Source organism: Lissotriton helveticus, chromosome 6 (genome assembly GCF_964261635.1).
Source record: "Lissotriton helveticus chromosome 6, aLisHel1.1, whole genome shotgun sequence".
NCBI classification, from domain to species: Eukaryota; Metazoa; Chordata; class Amphibia; order Caudata; family Salamandridae; genus Lissotriton; species Lissotriton helveticus.
This window is the reverse complement of record NC_136067.1, coordinates 257,493,412-257,512,742: the sequence shown is the minus strand read 5'-3', so window position 1 is coordinate 257,512,742 and position 19,331 is coordinate 257,493,412. Positions and strand designations below refer to the sequence as shown.

The 19,331-nt window shown below is 47.0% G+C and overlaps 1 protein-coding gene across 1 annotated transcript in view; it reads right to left on the bottom strand.

Moving 5' to 3' along the window:
* LOC144761326 (WD repeat and coiled-coil-containing protein-like) overlaps positions 1–7,967 on the bottom strand; it is a 157,572-nt gene extending 149,605 nt beyond the window's left edge. The window contains exon 1 of the mRNA XM_078646767.1: positions 6,075–7,967. Within this exon, the coding sequence (XP_078502893.1) occupies positions 6,075–7,967 (1,893 nt within the window). The remainder of the gene's footprint in view (positions 1–6,074) is intronic.
* Positions 7,968–19,331: the final 11,364 nt, after the last annotated feature.

Below are 19,331 nucleotides of genomic sequence, written 5' to 3'. Positions count from 1 at the left end.
CATTTCCTAATTCTTTAACCTAGACAGTGTGGGATTCTTTACAGGACAAATAATTTGGATATTTTGCATTCTTTACATATTGTTTGTTACTAGACCGTGCTTCATAATACTTAAATTTAGAATACTTGAACACCTTAATATTACGGATGTATTTATATATTCTCTGGACAAGTGCCAAATTTGTTGATTGATGACTGACTAACAATTTGAAGAATAAACCTTCATGGTTGGAACATATATGTTAAAACGGGTTAATATATTTATTTATGTGTGATCAATATGGGGCTGTGCACTGTAAATCATAGTGTCTAGATACAGACGTTGGCACTGCCCTCTGCTTGTTGACTTCTTCTGTGTCAATCTGAAGAAGATAATGTATGATTCTTCATGTTCAGATTCTAGTTCATGTAACTTGTGTAAAAATTGTCAATGCTTTTTTTGTGCCTGATCTCGGCAAGGATGCCCATGTTCACCTTTTTTTTCGCTATTTATATTAAACCATTGGTACAACTGTTGAAAACCACAAATAATATACAGTCAATGGTCGTGGGGGAGCACCAAACTCGCGTCCTCGCTTATGCAGATGACATAGCTGTAATAACATCTCATCCGGAGCAAGCTTTGTTGGAAATAGAGAATCAGACGCGAAACTTCGGGGCAGTCGCTGGGTGCAAGCTGAATATCTCTAAAACCCAGGTTGTCTGTACAGAGGGGTTATGCCCCGGCGATGCTCGAGGTGTGCCAGAGGCAAGATATCTGGGTATAAAGATTTGGCTGGCACTTCAAGAGATTGTAGAAGTCAATTGGGCGGATATACTATCCTCGGCCAGAAGATGTTTGGAAAAAGTTCAGTGTCTTCACTTATCAATGGTTGGGCGATGTAATGTTTTAAAAATGTGTATCCTCCCTAGGGCTATGTATTATTTTAGGACAGTACCGCTAGAGTTGACTCAACATCAATTATTGCAGTTACAACCTCAAGCAGATAGGTTTATTTGTGGCCAGAAACAAGCTCGCCGCTCTTTAAAGTTTATGTCATTACCATTGGAACGTGGGGGGTGGGGCGTACCGAATTTTACATTCTATTATTTAATTTGTTTGTTGCAGAATATGCAATATCTGGTGACGGAGGTGGAAGTACGATCATTTGAAGTTCCGAATATATATCAAATGTTTATAGGGAATCAAGCGAGTGAGGCTCTATTAAAATTTTATGAACCAAGCTATTTCAAAAGGACGCGATTTAAAATTGTTGTTGCCGCATATAAAGCATGGAAGTTGATTCGCAAAATTATATTCATAACTCGTATAGGTTACTACACGCCTTTAAATTCCACGGAAATAATCCCTGCGGTCTTTTGGGATGCAAAGATGGCTACTTGGAGGGATAAGGGGATACGAAGTTTAGGGCATCTGTATAGTGAAGGGGTTATTGTTTCTTTTACATACCTTGTCGAAAAATATAAGCTGCCTAAGAATGATTTTTTCAAATTTTTGCAAATCTGCGATTATCTTGTTAAACATTGTAGACACACCCCAATAATGTCTAAATACTTAGTAGAGGCTGTGATAAAAAGAGCTAAGATTGGGGTATAGTACAGCATATTGGTGGAGACTCAACAGGATGATAGTGTGTTGCAGGAAGCAAAGTAGGGTGAACGCTTTGGGAAGACTGTTTTTTATGTACAGCAATCGATCGATACAGCTATCAAAGTCATGCTGACAGCGAATTTACACACTCAACATTGCAAAACTGTGTTTAATCTATATTATACCCCTGTGAAAATGATGAAGTGGGGGGCCGTCATGACGGCAAATGCTTCAGGTGCTCGGCGGAGATAGCCGACATTGTGCATGTATTTTTGGATTGTTTAGTTTTAAGACAATTTGTAAGGGGCATTTCAAAAATGTTGTCACAGATCACAGGGGTTAATGTGTGTTTCTCTAGAGAGATAAGGCTTTTAGGTGTGTGGGAAGGCTCTGATTCCACCCAGAGCTACTATCCGTTTTGTTATCTTTTATTTATGGCTACCGCTGTTGCTAGACTCTGTATTGCTTCTTTTTGGCTTCAACCAGAGCCACCAACATATGAAATATGGAGTGCGAAGTTCTACAATGTTTTTAATCTGGAATATAGTTTGTATCGCATGAAATCAATGCAGAAGAAACAGCTTGGGTTGAAAATATGGCAGCCTATGCTTCAACATATGGAGATGTTGATATGAAATCTAAGGGGTCTTGTGTATGTGTATATGTGTATATTATTGCTTTTTTTGTGCAATACTCCTACAACAATGATTTAATGGTATGTTATACAAAACATCTTTTTTGTATGCTATGTACTGAACAATAAAGTATTTTTTTTTTTAAACTAGACAGTGTGGGATTCTTTACAGGACAAATTATTTGGATATTTTGCATTCTTTACATATTGTTTGTTACTATCCCGTGCTTCATAATACTTAAATTTAGAATACTTGAACACCTTAATATTACGGCTGTATTTATATATTTTCTGAACAAGTGCCAAATTTGTTGATTGATGACTGACTAACAATTTGAAGAATAAACCTTCATGGTTGGAAGATATATGTTAAAACGGGTTAATATATATCTGTTTATGTGTGATCAATATGGGGCTGTGCACTGTAAATCATAGTGTCTAGATACAGACGTTGGCACTGCCCTCTGCTTGTTGACTTCTTCTGTGTCAATCTGAAGAAGATAATGTATTATTCTGCATGTTCAGATTCTAGTTCATGTAAGTTGTGTAAAAATTGTCAATGCTTTTTTTGTGCCTGATCTGCTGTACGTTTCCTGGGATTTACAACGCTGTGAACTACTATTGAATGTGTTGTGTTTCCTAGCGCATGTGCAGCAGGTTAAGCATTGAAAAGACAATAAAAATGAAATGTTGTTGTGATGATATTACGATCTTGCCTTGTTTGTTAATGTACTCACAAGTGGCCTTATAGTCAGGTCGTAAAGTCTCTTTGAAGTGTCCGCTCGGGCTGCCATCCCGATGCAGCCTTTGTTTAAAGTGATGCTTTTCACAGCAGGTACTACTGGGACTGGTTCCAAGCAGGTGTATCCACAACATGGGCACTTCAGTGTCTGGGCCTCCAGCCTCTGGCCACAGAAATACAGCCTATATATTTCCACTCTCTAGGGGGCCTGTCATTACCCCCATGTACCATGCTAATCAAGGGACACCTACATTGATCTCCATTGCTTCTCAAACTAATATTGTGTGCATAACTTTAAGGTTGAACATCAGAAGACATCTGCTCCAACATTTGTAGAATTTGCTTTTCGATGTTTGCATTATTTACCTCACATATTCTCTATGATGCCAAGATCATGAGGTTACTGCTCCCTGTGAACGCAGTCGAAATCTCTCAATGTTTCCCTACACATGCATCCAGCCATTTCTTTACACTACCAACCATTGAGCTGATGATATGTCCTTGATGATGGTCCTTGGTGGTGATCTAGATGTAAACCAATGGGCAGACTGTTTTCACCAGATTTTAAAAAATACTTCAAAATTTGCACGTGCAAATAATGTGTTTCGTTTCTACTGTTTTGCATCCACAGACTGTAATGCTATTTCAAAAAGTCCCCTCTATATCCCTAAAGGCCTGCATGAAGAACTCACCTTGACTTAACCTTAAGATTGCCACCTCTCCTTTTCCTTTTGAATGACCTTCTTCTTACCTTCCATTTTTTACATACCTCCTCTCTCGGAGAACAGTCTGCTTTGTCACTAACCTGTCTGCTTTATTATCTGTTAGAACATTGGAATGTTGAGTGCTCCATTGAAAACAATGGAGTGCTCCGGGCTTCTAATGGCCGGTAGAAGCATGGAGCATCAACATTCCAATGTTTGTTCACAGCAACATCTGTGAAAAGGGCTCACCAAGCCTGAAGGGATTTCAACTCCCTCAGGCTCCGTGAAGCCTTTGCTTTACAAATTAGAACATTCTGCCCTCTAGAAACAGAATGTTCTAAGAGCCTTAAAGCCATCTGTAGCAGGCTCTACCAGCCATTAAACAATGGAGTGGGCATTTAATGTCCGGTAAAGCCCACTACAAAGGGCTCTAAGGCTATATTATTGCATTTCTGAAAATTGCCATTCCTCATCTAAACAATCACAACCTCTCCTTCTTTGAAAGTCATACCTCTGCAACGTAACACACCTAATCTTCTCTAGCTCCTTTACTAATCCCACACACCATCTGCATGAACTTACATACCCGCACCACCTAACGAGCACGCTTAACTCCTATTCATTTAATCTACCACATAGAAGCCGGAGTAAAAGCAAGGAACGCTTTTCTTGAGAGCAGAAGACTAATACTAATAACCAACAATAACCACTGGATTAACTACAAACCTGGGATTGTTGAGCAGCTTCCTGCCAGGTGTAAAGCGCTTCAATGCCTCATCAGTGGTACTGAGCACTATATCAAAGAAATTACAATACAATACACTTTCACTTAATTGTAGCACCTCAAGTTTTCAACTGGATCTGTTCTGTTAAAAAGGACTTGTAAAGTGCTCATACACCAGTTGGTTTCATGGCGCTGAGTACTAGGGGGTTGCCGACACGGAAACAGTTCATTTGTATGCTTGGCTGAATAGCCAGGTTTTTCCAGATTTTCTGTGTCACTGTGGTCACCACGATGGATACATTTCATAAATATTTGAAATATCTTTCTGTGTGCTTTGAGACTGGGCATTAGATCCTGTCTTTGTTGGTATGTAGATTTATTTACTGTGCTACCAGATTAATTTAACGTTTAATGTAACTGAGGCAGGAGAGTTAAACAAATTAAACTGTGTGCCCAGACTGAACTGGCTGCTTCGTCTGGCCGCTCCCTTTCCAGCTGTTCTACACCTGGCTTTACTCAGAGCTTAAACTCCAGCCGATTCGATGTGTGCATTTTTTTAGCATTTAATTTATTTTTCAATGGGTAGAGTCTCCATTAATTCCTCAATTTCTGTTACTTTTCCAGCTGGTCTTCCTTGAGCTTCGGATAGCTTCCACTTTTCTCTTCGCCTGGTTGTGCTCTCTGTATCTCTTTCTCTTTCCATCTCTCTCTTTTTCCCTTTTTTTCTTTTTCTCTTTCTCTCTTTCTTTCGCTCTATCTCTTTTTCTCCGTCCCTCTCTTTCTCTCTCTCTCTCTCTCTTTCTCTCTTTCTCTTTCTCTCTCTTTCCATCTTTCTCTCTCTCCCACTCCCCCTTTCTCTCTCTCTCTTTCTCTTTTCCCCCCTCTTTCTTTCGCTCTATCACTTTCTCCCTCTCTTTCTTTCTTTCTTTCTCTCTTTCTATCTCTTTCTCTCTTTCTCTCTATCTCTTCCTCTCTCTCTTTCTCTTTCTCCTTCTTTCTCTCTCTATCTCTTTTCTTTCTCGTTCTCTTTCTCTCTCTCTCTCTAGCTCTCTCTCACACATGTTGGCTCCCTCCATTGGTGGTCTCTGCCATCCCTTTCCGGTGGTCTCTGTACACCTTGTGGTAAAACGTTCCTCTCCCAGGTGGGCTCGTCCTCCCACATAAGGCTGTCAGCACCACGGCAGGGCTTCCCAGTTTGTTCCTCTTTACCACAGAGCTTCTTGTTGCCTCCATTGCCATACACAAAGGTACACCTCACTGGCAGGGCCATCACAAGGGGAGGGCAACTTGGGCTCTTCGCACCTTGGACCCCGATCATTTGGAGCCCACACACTCCTGCTACAGCATGTTTATAAATGATAAAACAGAAATCCTGAGCCGTTCATCCTAATCCAGCTATTGCGGCATCACTACTAGGTGACACCAAATACTGTGTTTTTACTTTCCTTAGAGTACATGTTTTCCTAATTAAGACTTCTTGGAGCTCAAACCTAGGAGAAGCCCCACAAAGATTTTGGCCTCCAGACCCAACAAAGTTTCTGACATGCCTACCCCAGGGCTCTGCCACTGTTTAGATGAAACACAATTCCCCTTGTATGAGTTGAAAGAAGTTAGTTACCACTACAATTCCTCTAATTTCAACCTATAACGTTAACATTTAATCAAACAGATGCAAATTACCTGAAAAGTGATGAACACACATGGGGGTTCCAGCGCTGATGGGTACGCTGACATAAATTTCTTTCCATTTTTAGGGGAGCCTTTCAGTTCAGAGAGACGCTGCTCAAGCTGAATGAAACCACCGCGTAGTCTCTCAAGATTGCCAGAAATGTGACTCTCTCCCTCATCAGACATGTTCTTGTTTCTAGATGGCATCTTGAGTGAAGAGGATCTGCTACATCCCCTACTTACTGTTCCCGTGTTTATCAGGGCCAGTAACCGATTAACGGGTTCAGCGTCGAGGGTTTCCACCACCATGGAGGAATCTGTGGATATTTTCATGTCATCATAGTCGCTAGCACTCGACGTTGTACTCTGCTCACAGCTTGCACTCCTACATGCAGCTAAGTCTACCAGCCTCCTCCGGCCACTGGGAGATTTACTAATGGTACAGTTTGGAATCAGGTGTTCTCTACTGACAGGACCCTCTTCCCTTGAAGCGATCTCAAGAGGCACACCCTTTCCAGCTAAGTTAGCACCGGGATCAAAATCAATTAGGAGATTCTTGCAGGCATCGGATATGGTTGAAGAATCATCTTGATGCATCAGTTCTTTGACCACCAAGCGGACAATGTACTTGTCTGAACTTGACGATGGAAAAAAAGCTGGTTCATTGAATTTCTGTTTTCCCACCAAAACCAGCAACCTATCGTCTGTTAGAAAGCACACTCCCTTGGTTCGTTCATTTTTCTCCAGGTGGATCTGCTGGATGTTTGGCACGTTCGATGAAGTTAAAGTGTAAACCAAGATGACGTTGCTGGTGTTGGAAGCCACTGCTGCAAGCTGAGCCCTTGGGTCAAACGTCACAATGTCAGGCATGAGAATACTGGAGATGTGGACCTTTCTGGTGGTGGTCACCTTATTCTCAAAAGTTACAAGAACCAGGTATGATGAGTCCCGGCTTTTTCTCAAGTTGTCCTGGCGCTTCAGATGAATAAGAGGACTCGGATCAGACCGTCGATGATTTGCAAGGATATGTGCAAGATCCACTGGGGCTGATAACGAAGATAACACCGAGTCAGTGGCTATGGATTGTTCAGAGTCAATTGACTTTCTTCTCAGGTCTCTGGAGAGCCTCTCGCCCAAGTAGAGAAGAGAAGCCTGTGAGTTTAATGATGCTGACTTAGCAGAATTTGGAACATCGAATGCAACCCCAGCGTTCAATTCACTGGCCTTTTCTAGAGGAATTTCTGTGGCTACAGCAACTTGGGAATCCAGGGTAGACTCAATAGCACATATGTAACCACCCACATCAAACAGGGGACAAAAAGTGCATACATTGAGAGTTTTCTGATCATCATCCCATATGTAGGAATGAATCGCAGTGCCAGCGGCAACGACCATGCGATTTCCATCTTTGGTCCAACAAGCACAGTGGATAAACCCATCACTTTTAATGTCCACTCTTATGCTGGAGTTGTCAGAACGCACCGAATGCAAGAGCGAGGCTTCTTGTTTCGTCAACACGACTAACATATCCTTCTGCGGATGCCACACGCAGCCTTGGGGGAGCACTGGAAAGGGCTCACCGAGTTCGCAGGTTTGAGAAAGCAGAAGCTTGTTCCTTTCCAACGGGATGGTAAACAGCTGCCATACTGTGACATGTTTTTTATGCTGTACAGCAAGCAGAGCTGGGATATCAGGGGACCATACGGGACCCCAGGAAAGTCCATGTACATGTTCAAACTGTCCAATAACGCTCGAGGCTCCAAACTTTGGTTCTCTGTTGTGAAGGTGTACAGCAGTCAACACCACTTGCCTGCCATCTGTCCAGGCCAAGCCGTGAGCAGGATGCATTGCATGGTATAGAGCATTAAGTCCAGTTCTCAGCAGCTTTGCCTTTCCCAGTTCCATGGTGTTTCAATAGCATCCAGTGAGGCCAACAATAAAGTCATTGAAGCGAAGAAAGTCACCAGGCAGCATGCTACCACCGCGTAGTGCGCTTTAGTAGAAATGAGTCTGTAAAATCGAGTCTTACCCGTATGCCTTCTACAACTCCTATTCTGAGTACAAATCCCCACTAAAGCTCCTTCCAGCCTATTTTTTTCTGATGGGAATTGAAATGTCATGAGGACGTCTAATAGGGATTAGCTAATTGCACTCCTAACATTAACTAAATAGTCTTTTCCTAGGCATTCGTGCTAAATAATGGCTTAAAATAGCTCACCAGCAGCCTAATCTTCAATGGATTAAGTAGGGAGATCCTATTTAGCTGATCAGTGGCATGGCGTTACACCATGACACTTGTCTTTTAAATGCAATCTTTGCACAGAGAAAGGTCAAGCTTTGACTTGTGTTTGTATGTATTTCATTATTTAAGGATTTTTTTTTTCTGTTGCTCCAAAGCCAAACAAAAGGGCATTGGCAAAGCCAGTAGGTTTTGCCTTTGCAAAATCTACTGGCTTTATCAATGTTTTGTTTACATGTTGCACAGCAGTGCGAGCTGCTGTGCAACATGGTTTAAACTTTGAATAAAGCACTATAACATGGCCGGCACTGACTGCGTCATATCGCTTTGGTTTCCCTTTAAGGCATGTGGCACAGCAGCTTGAGACGAGCAGGAGGAGGACGGGGTGGTGGAATGAAAACCACAGCGAGTGGGAGGAGTGCAGGGGGTGGTTGAAAATACTGGCAAGCGAGATGACGGGTGGTTGTGGGAGAAACACGACTGAGGGAGGGGATGAAGAAGAGGGATGCCAGAGACATGCACTCATGTTGAAAAACAACATAAGGGTATCTGCAGGAGTCTGAGACCAGTGGAAAGACACTGGCCAAGCTTCACTTGGTCCCTGCTCCATGGCAGGACGAAGACTCAAAGACCAGGAGGAAGCCAGGGGCGAGGAGGAGGCATTGTCTAATAGGAAGCAAGGACATGAGGGTGACGGACGTGGGAGCCAACCAATGGTAAGCAAAGGTAAGTAATAGACGGGTTCTAAGACAATTAAAAAAAAAAAAAGCTTTCTTTACAAGAGATTTCACAAGCACAGCGCAAACACAGGGCAGGCGAAAACTTAAAAGTATGCTGAGGGCAGGGTATTACTAAAGAGCATAAACATATACCACTGTTGATCTGTGGCTTTTGGTGACTAGCCTTGATGTGTCCTGGGCTCTGTACAGTGCTGGATGGCCATGCTGGATTCCATACTGGTCTAGATGACCAGGCATGGTGTTTCCTGCACTCTCAATTTGTTAGAGACTAGAGTTGGCGTACCCTAGGCTCTACATGGTATTAAAGGCTATACTTCATCCGTCAACGTCTCTGAAGTGTGGTGTTTACTAGTCTTGGTGTGTCATAACCTCTAAAAGTTGTTAGTGACTAGCCTTGGTTCCCGGAGGTTCTTCTGGTGTTGGTGACTAGACTAATGGCCTGATTCATCAATCTCCCGTTTTGCGAGCCCCTAATAGCGATTCATAACGAATCGCTATTAAGGACTTGCAAAACGGGATTCATGTAGGAATTGCATAAAGAAATGCGATTCCTACACATTCCTTATTTGCGATTAGCAAATTGCTAATCGCAAATAAGGAATAACTCCCCATTCATTCCTATGGGCAAAAAGGCCCATAGGAATGAATGGGGAGTATTCCTTATTTGCGATTAGCAATTAGCTACTCGCAAATAAGATAGCGATTTAAAGGGTGCCAGGGGTGTCCAAAGGACACCCTGTAGCACCCCTTAAATGCAAATTGAAACAGGTGTTGCGCACACACATGTCCAAAGGACATGTGTGTGTGCAACATGCAACTTAGAAAAATGCTTTTAAAAGCATTTTTCTAAGTTTTCGCTATTTACCACGAGGTTTGACCTCGCGGTAAATAGCGGGCCGAAATTGCGAATTCGCAATTTTTAAATGGATGATGAATTGCATTTAAGGAATCTCAAATAGAGATTCCTTAAATGTAATTCCTTGCAAAATAGCAAAATCGCTATTACCGATTTTTGCATTTGGGATGATGAATCCCAAATGCAAAAATAGCGCTCGCTAAGGGCCAGATTCTCAGAATCTGGCCCTTTGCGAGCCGATTTCGGCTTGATGAATCAGGCTGTTAGTGTTTCCTAGATTTTACAGGATATCAGACTGGCCTTGGTTGTCCTAGCCTCTACAGGTTGCTACAGACTATTCTTTGTTTGCTGTAGGCTCTTCTGGGTGTTGATGACTAGCCTTTGTGTGTTCCTGCCTGTGCAGGGTGTTGGTGACTAGCCTTTGTTTGTCCTAGCCTATATAGGGTTTCAGAGACTATCCTTGGGTGTTCTAGGCTCTATAGGTTGTCCGAGATTAGCCGTGGCGTGCCCTATTTTCTATAGGGTGCTAGTGACTGGCGTTGGTGCACCTCTGGAGGTGTTAAGAGCCAAGCCTTAGTTTGCCAGAGACTCTTCTGAACTAGCCTTTGTATGTTCTAACCTCTACAGAGTACCTGAGACTTAGCTTTTGTACCTTAGACTCTACAGGGTGTTGGCAACTACCCTTGGTTTACAATATGCTCTCCTAAGTGTTGGTGACCACCGTTGGTATGTCCAAACCTCTGCAAGGTGTTGGCGACTGGACTTTGTGTGCCTTAGCCTCTACAGTGCATCATATACTAGCCTTGGTGTACCCTAGGTTCTACAGGGTGACGAGTGTTTGCATGCCGGGGCCACTACAGTGTATCAGAGAATAACTTTGGTGTGTTCTGTGCTCTGCAGGGGTAGGTGACTTGCCTTGGTGTGGCTTAGCCTCAACAGGGTATGGGATACTCCACAACTCCACAGGGTATCAAACACTTGCCTTGGTGCTTTAGCCTCTACAGGGTATCAGAAACTAGCCCTCCGGTGTCCACGGCTCTACAGGGAATCAGAGACTATCTCTGGTTAACAGAAGGCTCTCTTGATCCCCACACAGTGCACAGATGTGCGTGCTTTAGTCGAATTCCTAGCAGTTAGTACCTTGATGGACTATGGGCCATATTTATAAAATTAGTGGCGAAAGGGCAGCGCAGCGCATCACCTTGCTGCGCTGCCCTACATCACAGTGAAAGGGCAGGAATGCACTGTTTTTATCCAAAAGTGCACATTCATTTTCCGTACCCCCTTGGCTGGTGCCGTTTTGGCAGCCTAGCACCAGCGCAAGCACCCTTGCACCATGGTGTAAGGGTGCCTGCTTTGTAGGCAGGATTGTTTTTGTACAGGAAGGGGCACTTTCCTGCTCAAAAGCAATCCTTAGAGGCTTTTTCCTCTTTCTATGTGTGCTGCAGAAAGCAGCTCACATAGAAAGAGAAAAAACGAGGGAAATAAAGATATTTCTCCTGGTTACACTTTCATTTGGAGGAGTATCTTTTTGGCTCATTACCAGGTTTACAAGTCCTTGTAAATCTGGCAATTTGTCAAAAACCATGAGAGTTGCATGGGAACACCCACCACAACGCCCATGGAACACCTCCCTTGCACAGAGTAAGGCAATGCAACGATTTGAGCTGCATCGCCTTACACCATATTTTTAAAGCCACGCAAAGTGGCTTTGCATGGCTTCATAAATCTGATGTAGAGGTTTGCGCCACACATGTACAACTTTGCGTGGTGCAAGCATGACTCAAAGGTCTCATAAATAGGCCTCTATGTGTGAAGATTTGCACGCAGATCCTCAACGGCTTGAATGTTACAGCATTTCCTATTGGCTGACCCTGCTTTATTTTCATTTTGATGGTCCCATCCAGTCATGCTGCGAATGTGAATGGGGGTTTACAGTGTGGACTAGAGAGGAACAATGCCTTTGGAATCTCAGCGACTTCCGGAAATAATGATTGTGTGGCACTACAAATAACTATACTCTGCATGTCACGTCCTGAATTCAGTGCAGAACAGGCAGTGGCATAGCAAGGGGACTGCCCTGAGCATCCTCACTCTTCCCAGAGATGGAGCCCAGCAAAGCTTAAGTTCAGACCGGGGATCCAGCATGCTGCCTCCGCCCACCACCACCCGGCCTTCTACCCGCACGGCCATCTCCACCTCGGGGATCCCTCCAGACCCAAGACCCAAGAAGGGGCACCTTCCCGCACAAAAACAATCACTAAAGGCTGTAGAATGCAGCACGCATTGAAAGAGGAAAAAACTAGGAGAAATGAAAACATTTCTCCTCTTTGCACCTCCCTACGCCACCTCTAGATGGCGTTGCATTCAGACGCATCTCCAGATTTACGATTTCTCGTAAATCTGGAGATGTGTCTTGTTCCAAGGGTGTTGCGTGGGACACCCACAGCAACACCCATGGAACGCCCCTTCAACGCAAAGTGCTGCGTTTGAAGGGTCCGTATTTACAAGGAGAGAAAAAGTCACGCAGGGTGGCTTTTCCTGTCTTTGTAAATATGGAGGAGCCCCCTGCGTCACCAATACGTCACGAAAAGTGACGTACTGGTGGCGCAGGGGACTTGTAAATCTGCACCGCAATATATAATTGTCCAACCCTAATCGCTTTTCAAAATGTAATCTTGAGTGAATTTGCAACTTGTATATACGTAACTCTAACCACTAGTATCTGTAGTAGACTTTTGTACTTACTACCATTCTTATGTGAATTTAGAGTTTTTCTGTTTGTATCTTTTATGTAACTCATGCACTCAGAAGTCCTTATGTAATGTAACTGGTCCTTTTCTAAAGCGCTCGGACATCTTGGGGTAAAGTTCGTGCTATGTAAAATTGCATTAAATACAATAAATAAATAAGGGGGGCAGTGGACCCAAGCGTTACGAGTTTTGGGGAAGGGGGGCGGATTGGAATATTCCCCTCCTCCCCCCCCCCTCCCTAGGGTGACCAACCGTCCGTAAATTTCACGGACAGTCCGTAATTTCGGCCGTCTGTCCGTTGTCCGTGAAGGATTCTTGAACGGACGCCTTTTGTCCGTAATTTTAACTGGTCGCACAGCTGGCCCCCACCTCCCTTCTTGACTCCAATGCTGTTGAGGTCGGGTGTAACAGACTCCGATCATCAGCATTGGAGAGGCACAGCGGGATGGCAGCAACCCTCACACCTTCAGCCCTTGATGAGCTGTTAAGAGGTGCTTGAAGCTGAAAGAGGGAGGGGCTGCAGCTTCTAGGAGCAGTCGCATCTATTCAGATGCAAACAGCACTGAACGCATCTTGTATCTGCAATTGGCTTGAGACATTCCCTTTCTGCCCAGGGCCCCAAACATTCTAGACCCGGCCCTGATTACACCCAGGCAGCACGTGGTTCTTTTCACAGAGCTTAATTACTGTCACTTAATTGTAAACAAACCTCGATTCTTCAGACATGCAGTCTATATTGTAATAAAATAAAGAAATGGCACAATCGCACCCACACTGATTAACAAAGTATGGAGGACAATCAGTTATATGAGTTCTCTTGGAGTATCTCCTTTCAGTACTGTACATCAGTGTGGGGGGCATGGGGGCAAAAATAACATTTTGGAAACAGAGCCTGTCTTCTCGTTGTCTTGTCCAGGAGGGGGTGAGGAGCCCTACCCCACCCTGGAAGAGACCAAGATGATACTAGAATATTGCATGCCCACCCCTGTGCCCACCCTGGTGGATCCTGTTCCCCCTCCTGTGATGGTTCCTGCCCTCCCCCCCCTCCTCCCCCTCAGTGATGGCTCCTGTCCCCCCCCCACCCCGGCCTGTGATGGCTCCTGTCCCCCCCTGTGTTGGATCCTGTCTCCGTCCCGGGTGGCTCCTGTCTCAGTGAGGAAGTGAAGGGATGGCTGGATGAATTAGTGAAAGGGTGAATGGATGAATGAAAGATTGAATAGATGGATAATGGGAGATGATGGATGGATTGATGAGTGAGTGAAAGGATGGATGAGTGAAAAGGTGGGTGATGAGTGAGTGGGTGGATGGATGAGTGAAATGATGGATGGATTGATGAATTGATAAGTGCAAAGGTGAATGGATGGATGGTTGAGTGGAAGGGTGGATGTAAGGATGGGTGAGTGAAAGGGAAGGTAGATGGACAAAATGATGAATAGATGAGTGAAGGAGTGAAAGGATAAATGGATGAGAGAACGCATGGATGAGTGATAGGGTCAATGGATGGATTCATGAGCGGATGAGTAGATGGATGGGTGGGTGGATGGATGGAAGGAAGGATTGCTAAGTGAAAGAGTCGATGGAGAGAGAAAGGGAGGATGATGGATGACTGAAAGGGTGGATGGGTGGAAGGATGAGTGACTGGGTGGATGGATGAGTAAGTGAAAGGATGGCTGGATGGGTGAAAGGGTAAATGGCTGGATGGATGAGTGAATGGATGGATGGTTAGAAGAGTGGATGGAAGAGTGTACAGATGGATAGGTTGAAAGGGCGGATGGATAATGGATGGATGAGTGAAAGGATGGATGAGGGAAATGATAGATGGAAGGATACATGATGGATAGGTTTGCAAATTGTTGAATATGTTTGGATATGGCTGGGCTTACTTCTATACTATTGCACGACCTCTGATGTGTCTGTAAAACGTATCCAATTGTCCTGAAGTTTTGTCCTGAATTTTGACCTCCTGTTCTGAATTTGTGTCCTGAATTTTGACCCTTTGTCCTGAATTTTTACACTCACCGTCCTGAATTTGCACCAATGCCAGTTGGTCACCCCCCCCCCCTCTCCCCCCCCACACACACACACACACACACCTCCCCTGGCTCTGATTTGCAGCCGAGGTAGAGGAATGGCCAGCACCCGCGCCCCACTCTTATATTCGGCAACGCAGGAGCCACGCTACTGGGAACTGGCGAAAGCTTTCTCAGTAAATATCTCTTCTTCCACTCCTTTCAATCTAAGTCCCATTTAATGGTATTATGACACATGATTGCCTAATGCCGCCAATTCATGTTGCACAGGGGCCCCGTTTTGTAGGACACTGTAATCGGTCTGCACGAATGTTATGCAATGTGTTGTAGCTTTCATGTGCTCTTGTGCAGAGGGGAACCGTATTTTATAAAGGTTGGAATCAGAGAGGAAGGTAGGCCCAGCCCCGCCCAACACGGATCCCAGTCAGCCTCAGCCCTATGGATATGTACGAGATAAAGGCCTCCCGGGGGTGCCTCGCCACAACCTGTGTGTGACTGGGGAGGCGCTGAGCTGCTCTCCCGTCCTCACCCTTAAGTAAGCAGTTTGCTCATCCTTAAAAGCTCTGCCAAAGTCACCTGACTTCATATTATACTGTTATTCTATTCTTTTAGGTGGAATTTCTGTAGCTAAAAATATACGCTTCAAATTAAGTATTAGCCTGCGCTCATTTGCCATACAATTCCTCAATAAATGACTGCAGGGCAGCCATATAACATTACATGAACACCAATTGTATAGTGCCGTGTACCTTAACACAACATGCATATCTGAAAAGTGCAACGCGCACTCCCAAGAGGACCTCTTGGTCCGATAGACAGTTTAAGGATGTTTAATGTTACCTAACTCAATGGTGTTGGTGTTTATCGACGTCAGAAGCATAACATTTTGACGGGCCCAACATGATGTAAACCTGTGATCGCGGGATCAAAGAGAGATGCTTGGAGTGGATAAGTTAGCCCACAGAGTCACCAGACCTGGCTACCACTGGTACCGTGCAACAGGCTGTTGGTGTGTGGTGTGGCATGGATGCGGGCACACAGGCTGTTGGTGTGGCATGGATGCGGGCACACAGGCTGTTGGTGTGGCATGGATGCGGGCACACAGGCTGTTGGTGTGTGGTGTGGCATGGATGCGGCCACACAGGATGTTGGTGTGGCATGGATGCGGGCACACAGGCTGTTGGTGTGGCATGGATGCGGGCACACAGGCTGCTGGTGTGGCATGGATGCGGGCACACAGGCTGTTGGTGTGTGGTGTGGCATGGATGCGGGCACACAGGATGTTGGTGTGTGGTGTGGCATGGATGCGGCCACACAGGATGTTGGTGTGTGGTGTGGCATGGATGCGGGCACACAGGATGTTGGTGCGTGGTCCTTAGTGGATGCGGGCACACAGGCTGTTGGTGAGGCATGGATGCGGGCACACAGGCTGTTGGTGTGTGGTGTGGCATGGATGCGGGCACACAGGCTGTTGGTGTGGCATGGATGCGGGCACACAGGCTGTTGGTGTGGCATGGATGCGGGCACACAGGCTGTTGGTGTGTGGTGTGGCATGGATGCGGGCACACAGGATGTTGGTGTGTGGTGTGGCATGGATGCGGCCACACAGGATGTTGGTGTGTGGTGTGGCATGGATGCGGGCACACAGGATGTTGGTGCGTGGTCCTTAGTGGATGCGGGCACACAGGCTGTTGGTGAGGCATGGATGCGGGCACACAGGCTGTTGGTGTGTGGTGTGGCATGGATGCGGGCACACAGGCTGTTGGTGTGGCATGGATGCGAGCACACAGGCTGTTGGTGTGGCATGGATGCGGGCACACAGGCTGTTGGTGTGTGGTGTGGCATGGATGCGGCCACACAGGATGTTGGTGTGGCATGGATGCGGGCACACAGGCTGTTGGTGTGGCATGGATGCGGGCACACAGGCTGCTGGTGTGGCATGGATGCGGGCACACAGGCTGTTGGTGTGTGGTGTGGCATGGATGCGGGCACACAGGATGTTGGTGTGTGGTGTGGCATGGATGCGGCCACACAGGATGTTGGTGTGTGGTGTGGCATGGATGCGGGCACACAGGATGTTGGTGCGTGGTCCTTAGTGGATGCGGGCACACAGGCTGTTGGTGAGGCATGGATGCGGGCACACAGGCTGTTGGTGTGTGGTGTGGCATGGATGCGGGCACACAGGCTGTTGGTGTGGCATGGATGCGGGCACACAGGCTGTTGGTGTGGCATGGATGCGGGCACACAGGCTGTTGGTGTGTGGTGTGGCATGGATGCGGGCACACAGGATGTTGGTGTGTGGTGTGGCATGGATGCGGCCACACAGGATGTTGGTGTGTGGTGTGGCATGGATGCGGGCACACAGGATGTTGGTGCGTGGTCCTTAGTGGATGCGGGCACACAGGCTGTTGGTGAGGCATGGATGCGGGCACACAGGCTGTTGGTGTGTGGTGTGGCATGGATGCGGGCACACAGGCTGTTGGTGTGGCATGGATGCGGGCACACAGGCTGTTGGTGTGGCATGGATGCGGGCACACAGGATGTTGGTGTGTGGTGTGGCATGGATGCGGCCACACAGGATGTTGGTGTGTGGTGTGGCATGGATGCGGGCACACAGGATGTTGGTGCGTGGTCCTTAGTGGATGCGGGCACACAGGATGCTGGGGTGTGGTGTGGAGTGGATGCGGGCACACAGGATGCTGGGGTGTGGTGTGGATGCGGACACACAGGATGCTGGTGTGTGTGTGTGTAGTGGAGGAGGGCACACAGTATGTTGGTGTGTGGTGTGGAGTGGAGTGGAGGCACATAGGATTTTGGTGTGTGGAGTGGATGCGGGCACACAGGATGCTGGGTGTGATGTGGAGTGGCGATGGGCACACAGGATGCTGGTGTGTGGTGTGGAGTGTATGCAGGCACACAGGATGTTGGTGTGTGGTGCGGAGTGGATGCGGGCACACAGGATGCTGGGGTGTGGTGTGGAGTGGATGCGGGCACACAGGATGCTGGGGTGTGGTGTGGAGTGGATGCGGGCACACAGGATGCTGGGTGTGATCTCGAGTGGATGCGGGCACACAGGATGCTGGGGTGTGGTGAGGAGTGGATGCGGGCACACAGGATGCTGGGGTGTGGTGCGGAGTGGATGTGGGCACACAGGATGCTGGGATGTGGTGTGGAGTGGATGCGGGCACACAGGATGCTGGGGTGTGGTGTGGATGCGGGCACACAGGATGTTGGTGTGTGTTGTGGAGTGGATGCGGGCACACAGGATGCTAGGGTGTGGTGTGGAGTGGATGCGGGTACACGTGATGCTGGTGTGTGGAGTGGAGGAGGGCACACATGATGCTGGTGTGTGGTGTGGAGTGGATGTGCGCACACAGGATGTTGGTGTGTGGTGTGGAGTGGAGTGGATGCGGGCACACGGGATGCTGAGGTGTGGTGTAGAGTGGATGCGGGCACACAGGATGCTGGGGTGTGGTGCGGAGTGGATGCGGGCACACAGGATGCTGGGGTGTGGTGTGGAGTGGATGCGGGTACACAGGATGCTGGGGCGGGCACACAGGATGCTGGGTGTGATGTGGAGTGGATGTGGGCACACAGGATGCTGGGGTGTGGTGTGGGGTGGATGCGGGCACACAGGATGCTGGGGCGGGCACACAGGATGCTGGGTGTGATGTGGAGTGGATGCAGGCACACAGGATGCTGGGGTGTGGTGTGGAGTGGATGCGGGCACACAGGATGCTGGGGTGTGGTGCGGAGTGGATGCGGGCACACAGGATGCTTGGGTGTGGTGTGGAGTGGATGCGGGCACACAGGATGCTGGGGTGTGGTGTGGATGCGGGCACACAGGATGTTGGTGTGTGTAGTGGAGGGAGAGATCCAAATAGCAGACAGAAACTTTACCAGCGTCAAACAACCTTGGGACTCTGTCAGGTTGCAACTACTAGTAAGCGCTCAGCGCTCCTCGCTCTCCTTGTTCACTGGCTCCCTCGCGCACGGCGGCGGAAGAAGCACCCAGCGAGTTGCAGAGCACTCATTCTAAACTTCATCTTACTATCTGCTCCCTCGTACACGGCGGCTGAAGAAGCGCCCAGCGAGTGTTGAGCACTAATGTAACCAGCTAGCATTGTGAATTCGTTAGCATGAGAAGAATATGCTTTTTTAAAAATTGTATGAACTGCTTTTAAAATTTAAACGCTGTCACTATTCACTTGCTGCACATTACCTGTCAACTGGAAGGCACACGGCGAGTCTCACTACTCCACCACCAAAAGTTTGGCTGTGTGGAGGGGACTAGCGCCACTAAAAGGAAGTACCCTACACCCACTTCCGTTTTGACATCACTAGCGGCAGGTCAGCACTCTAGTGCCTCGCCTACCCCGGCCATAAAAGACCTGATGTAGGCGCTCCGCCCCAGATCCAAATAGCAGACAGAAACTTTACCAGCGTCAAACAACCTTGGGACTCTGTCAGGTTGCAACTACTAGTAAGCGCTCAGCGCTCCTCGCTCTCCTTGTTCACTGGCTCCCTCGCGCACGGCGGCGGAAGAAGCGCCCAGCGAGTTGCAGAGCACTCATTCTAAACTTCATCTTACTATCTGCTCCCTCGTACACGGCGGCTGAAGAAGCGCCCAGCGAGTGTTGAGCACTAATGT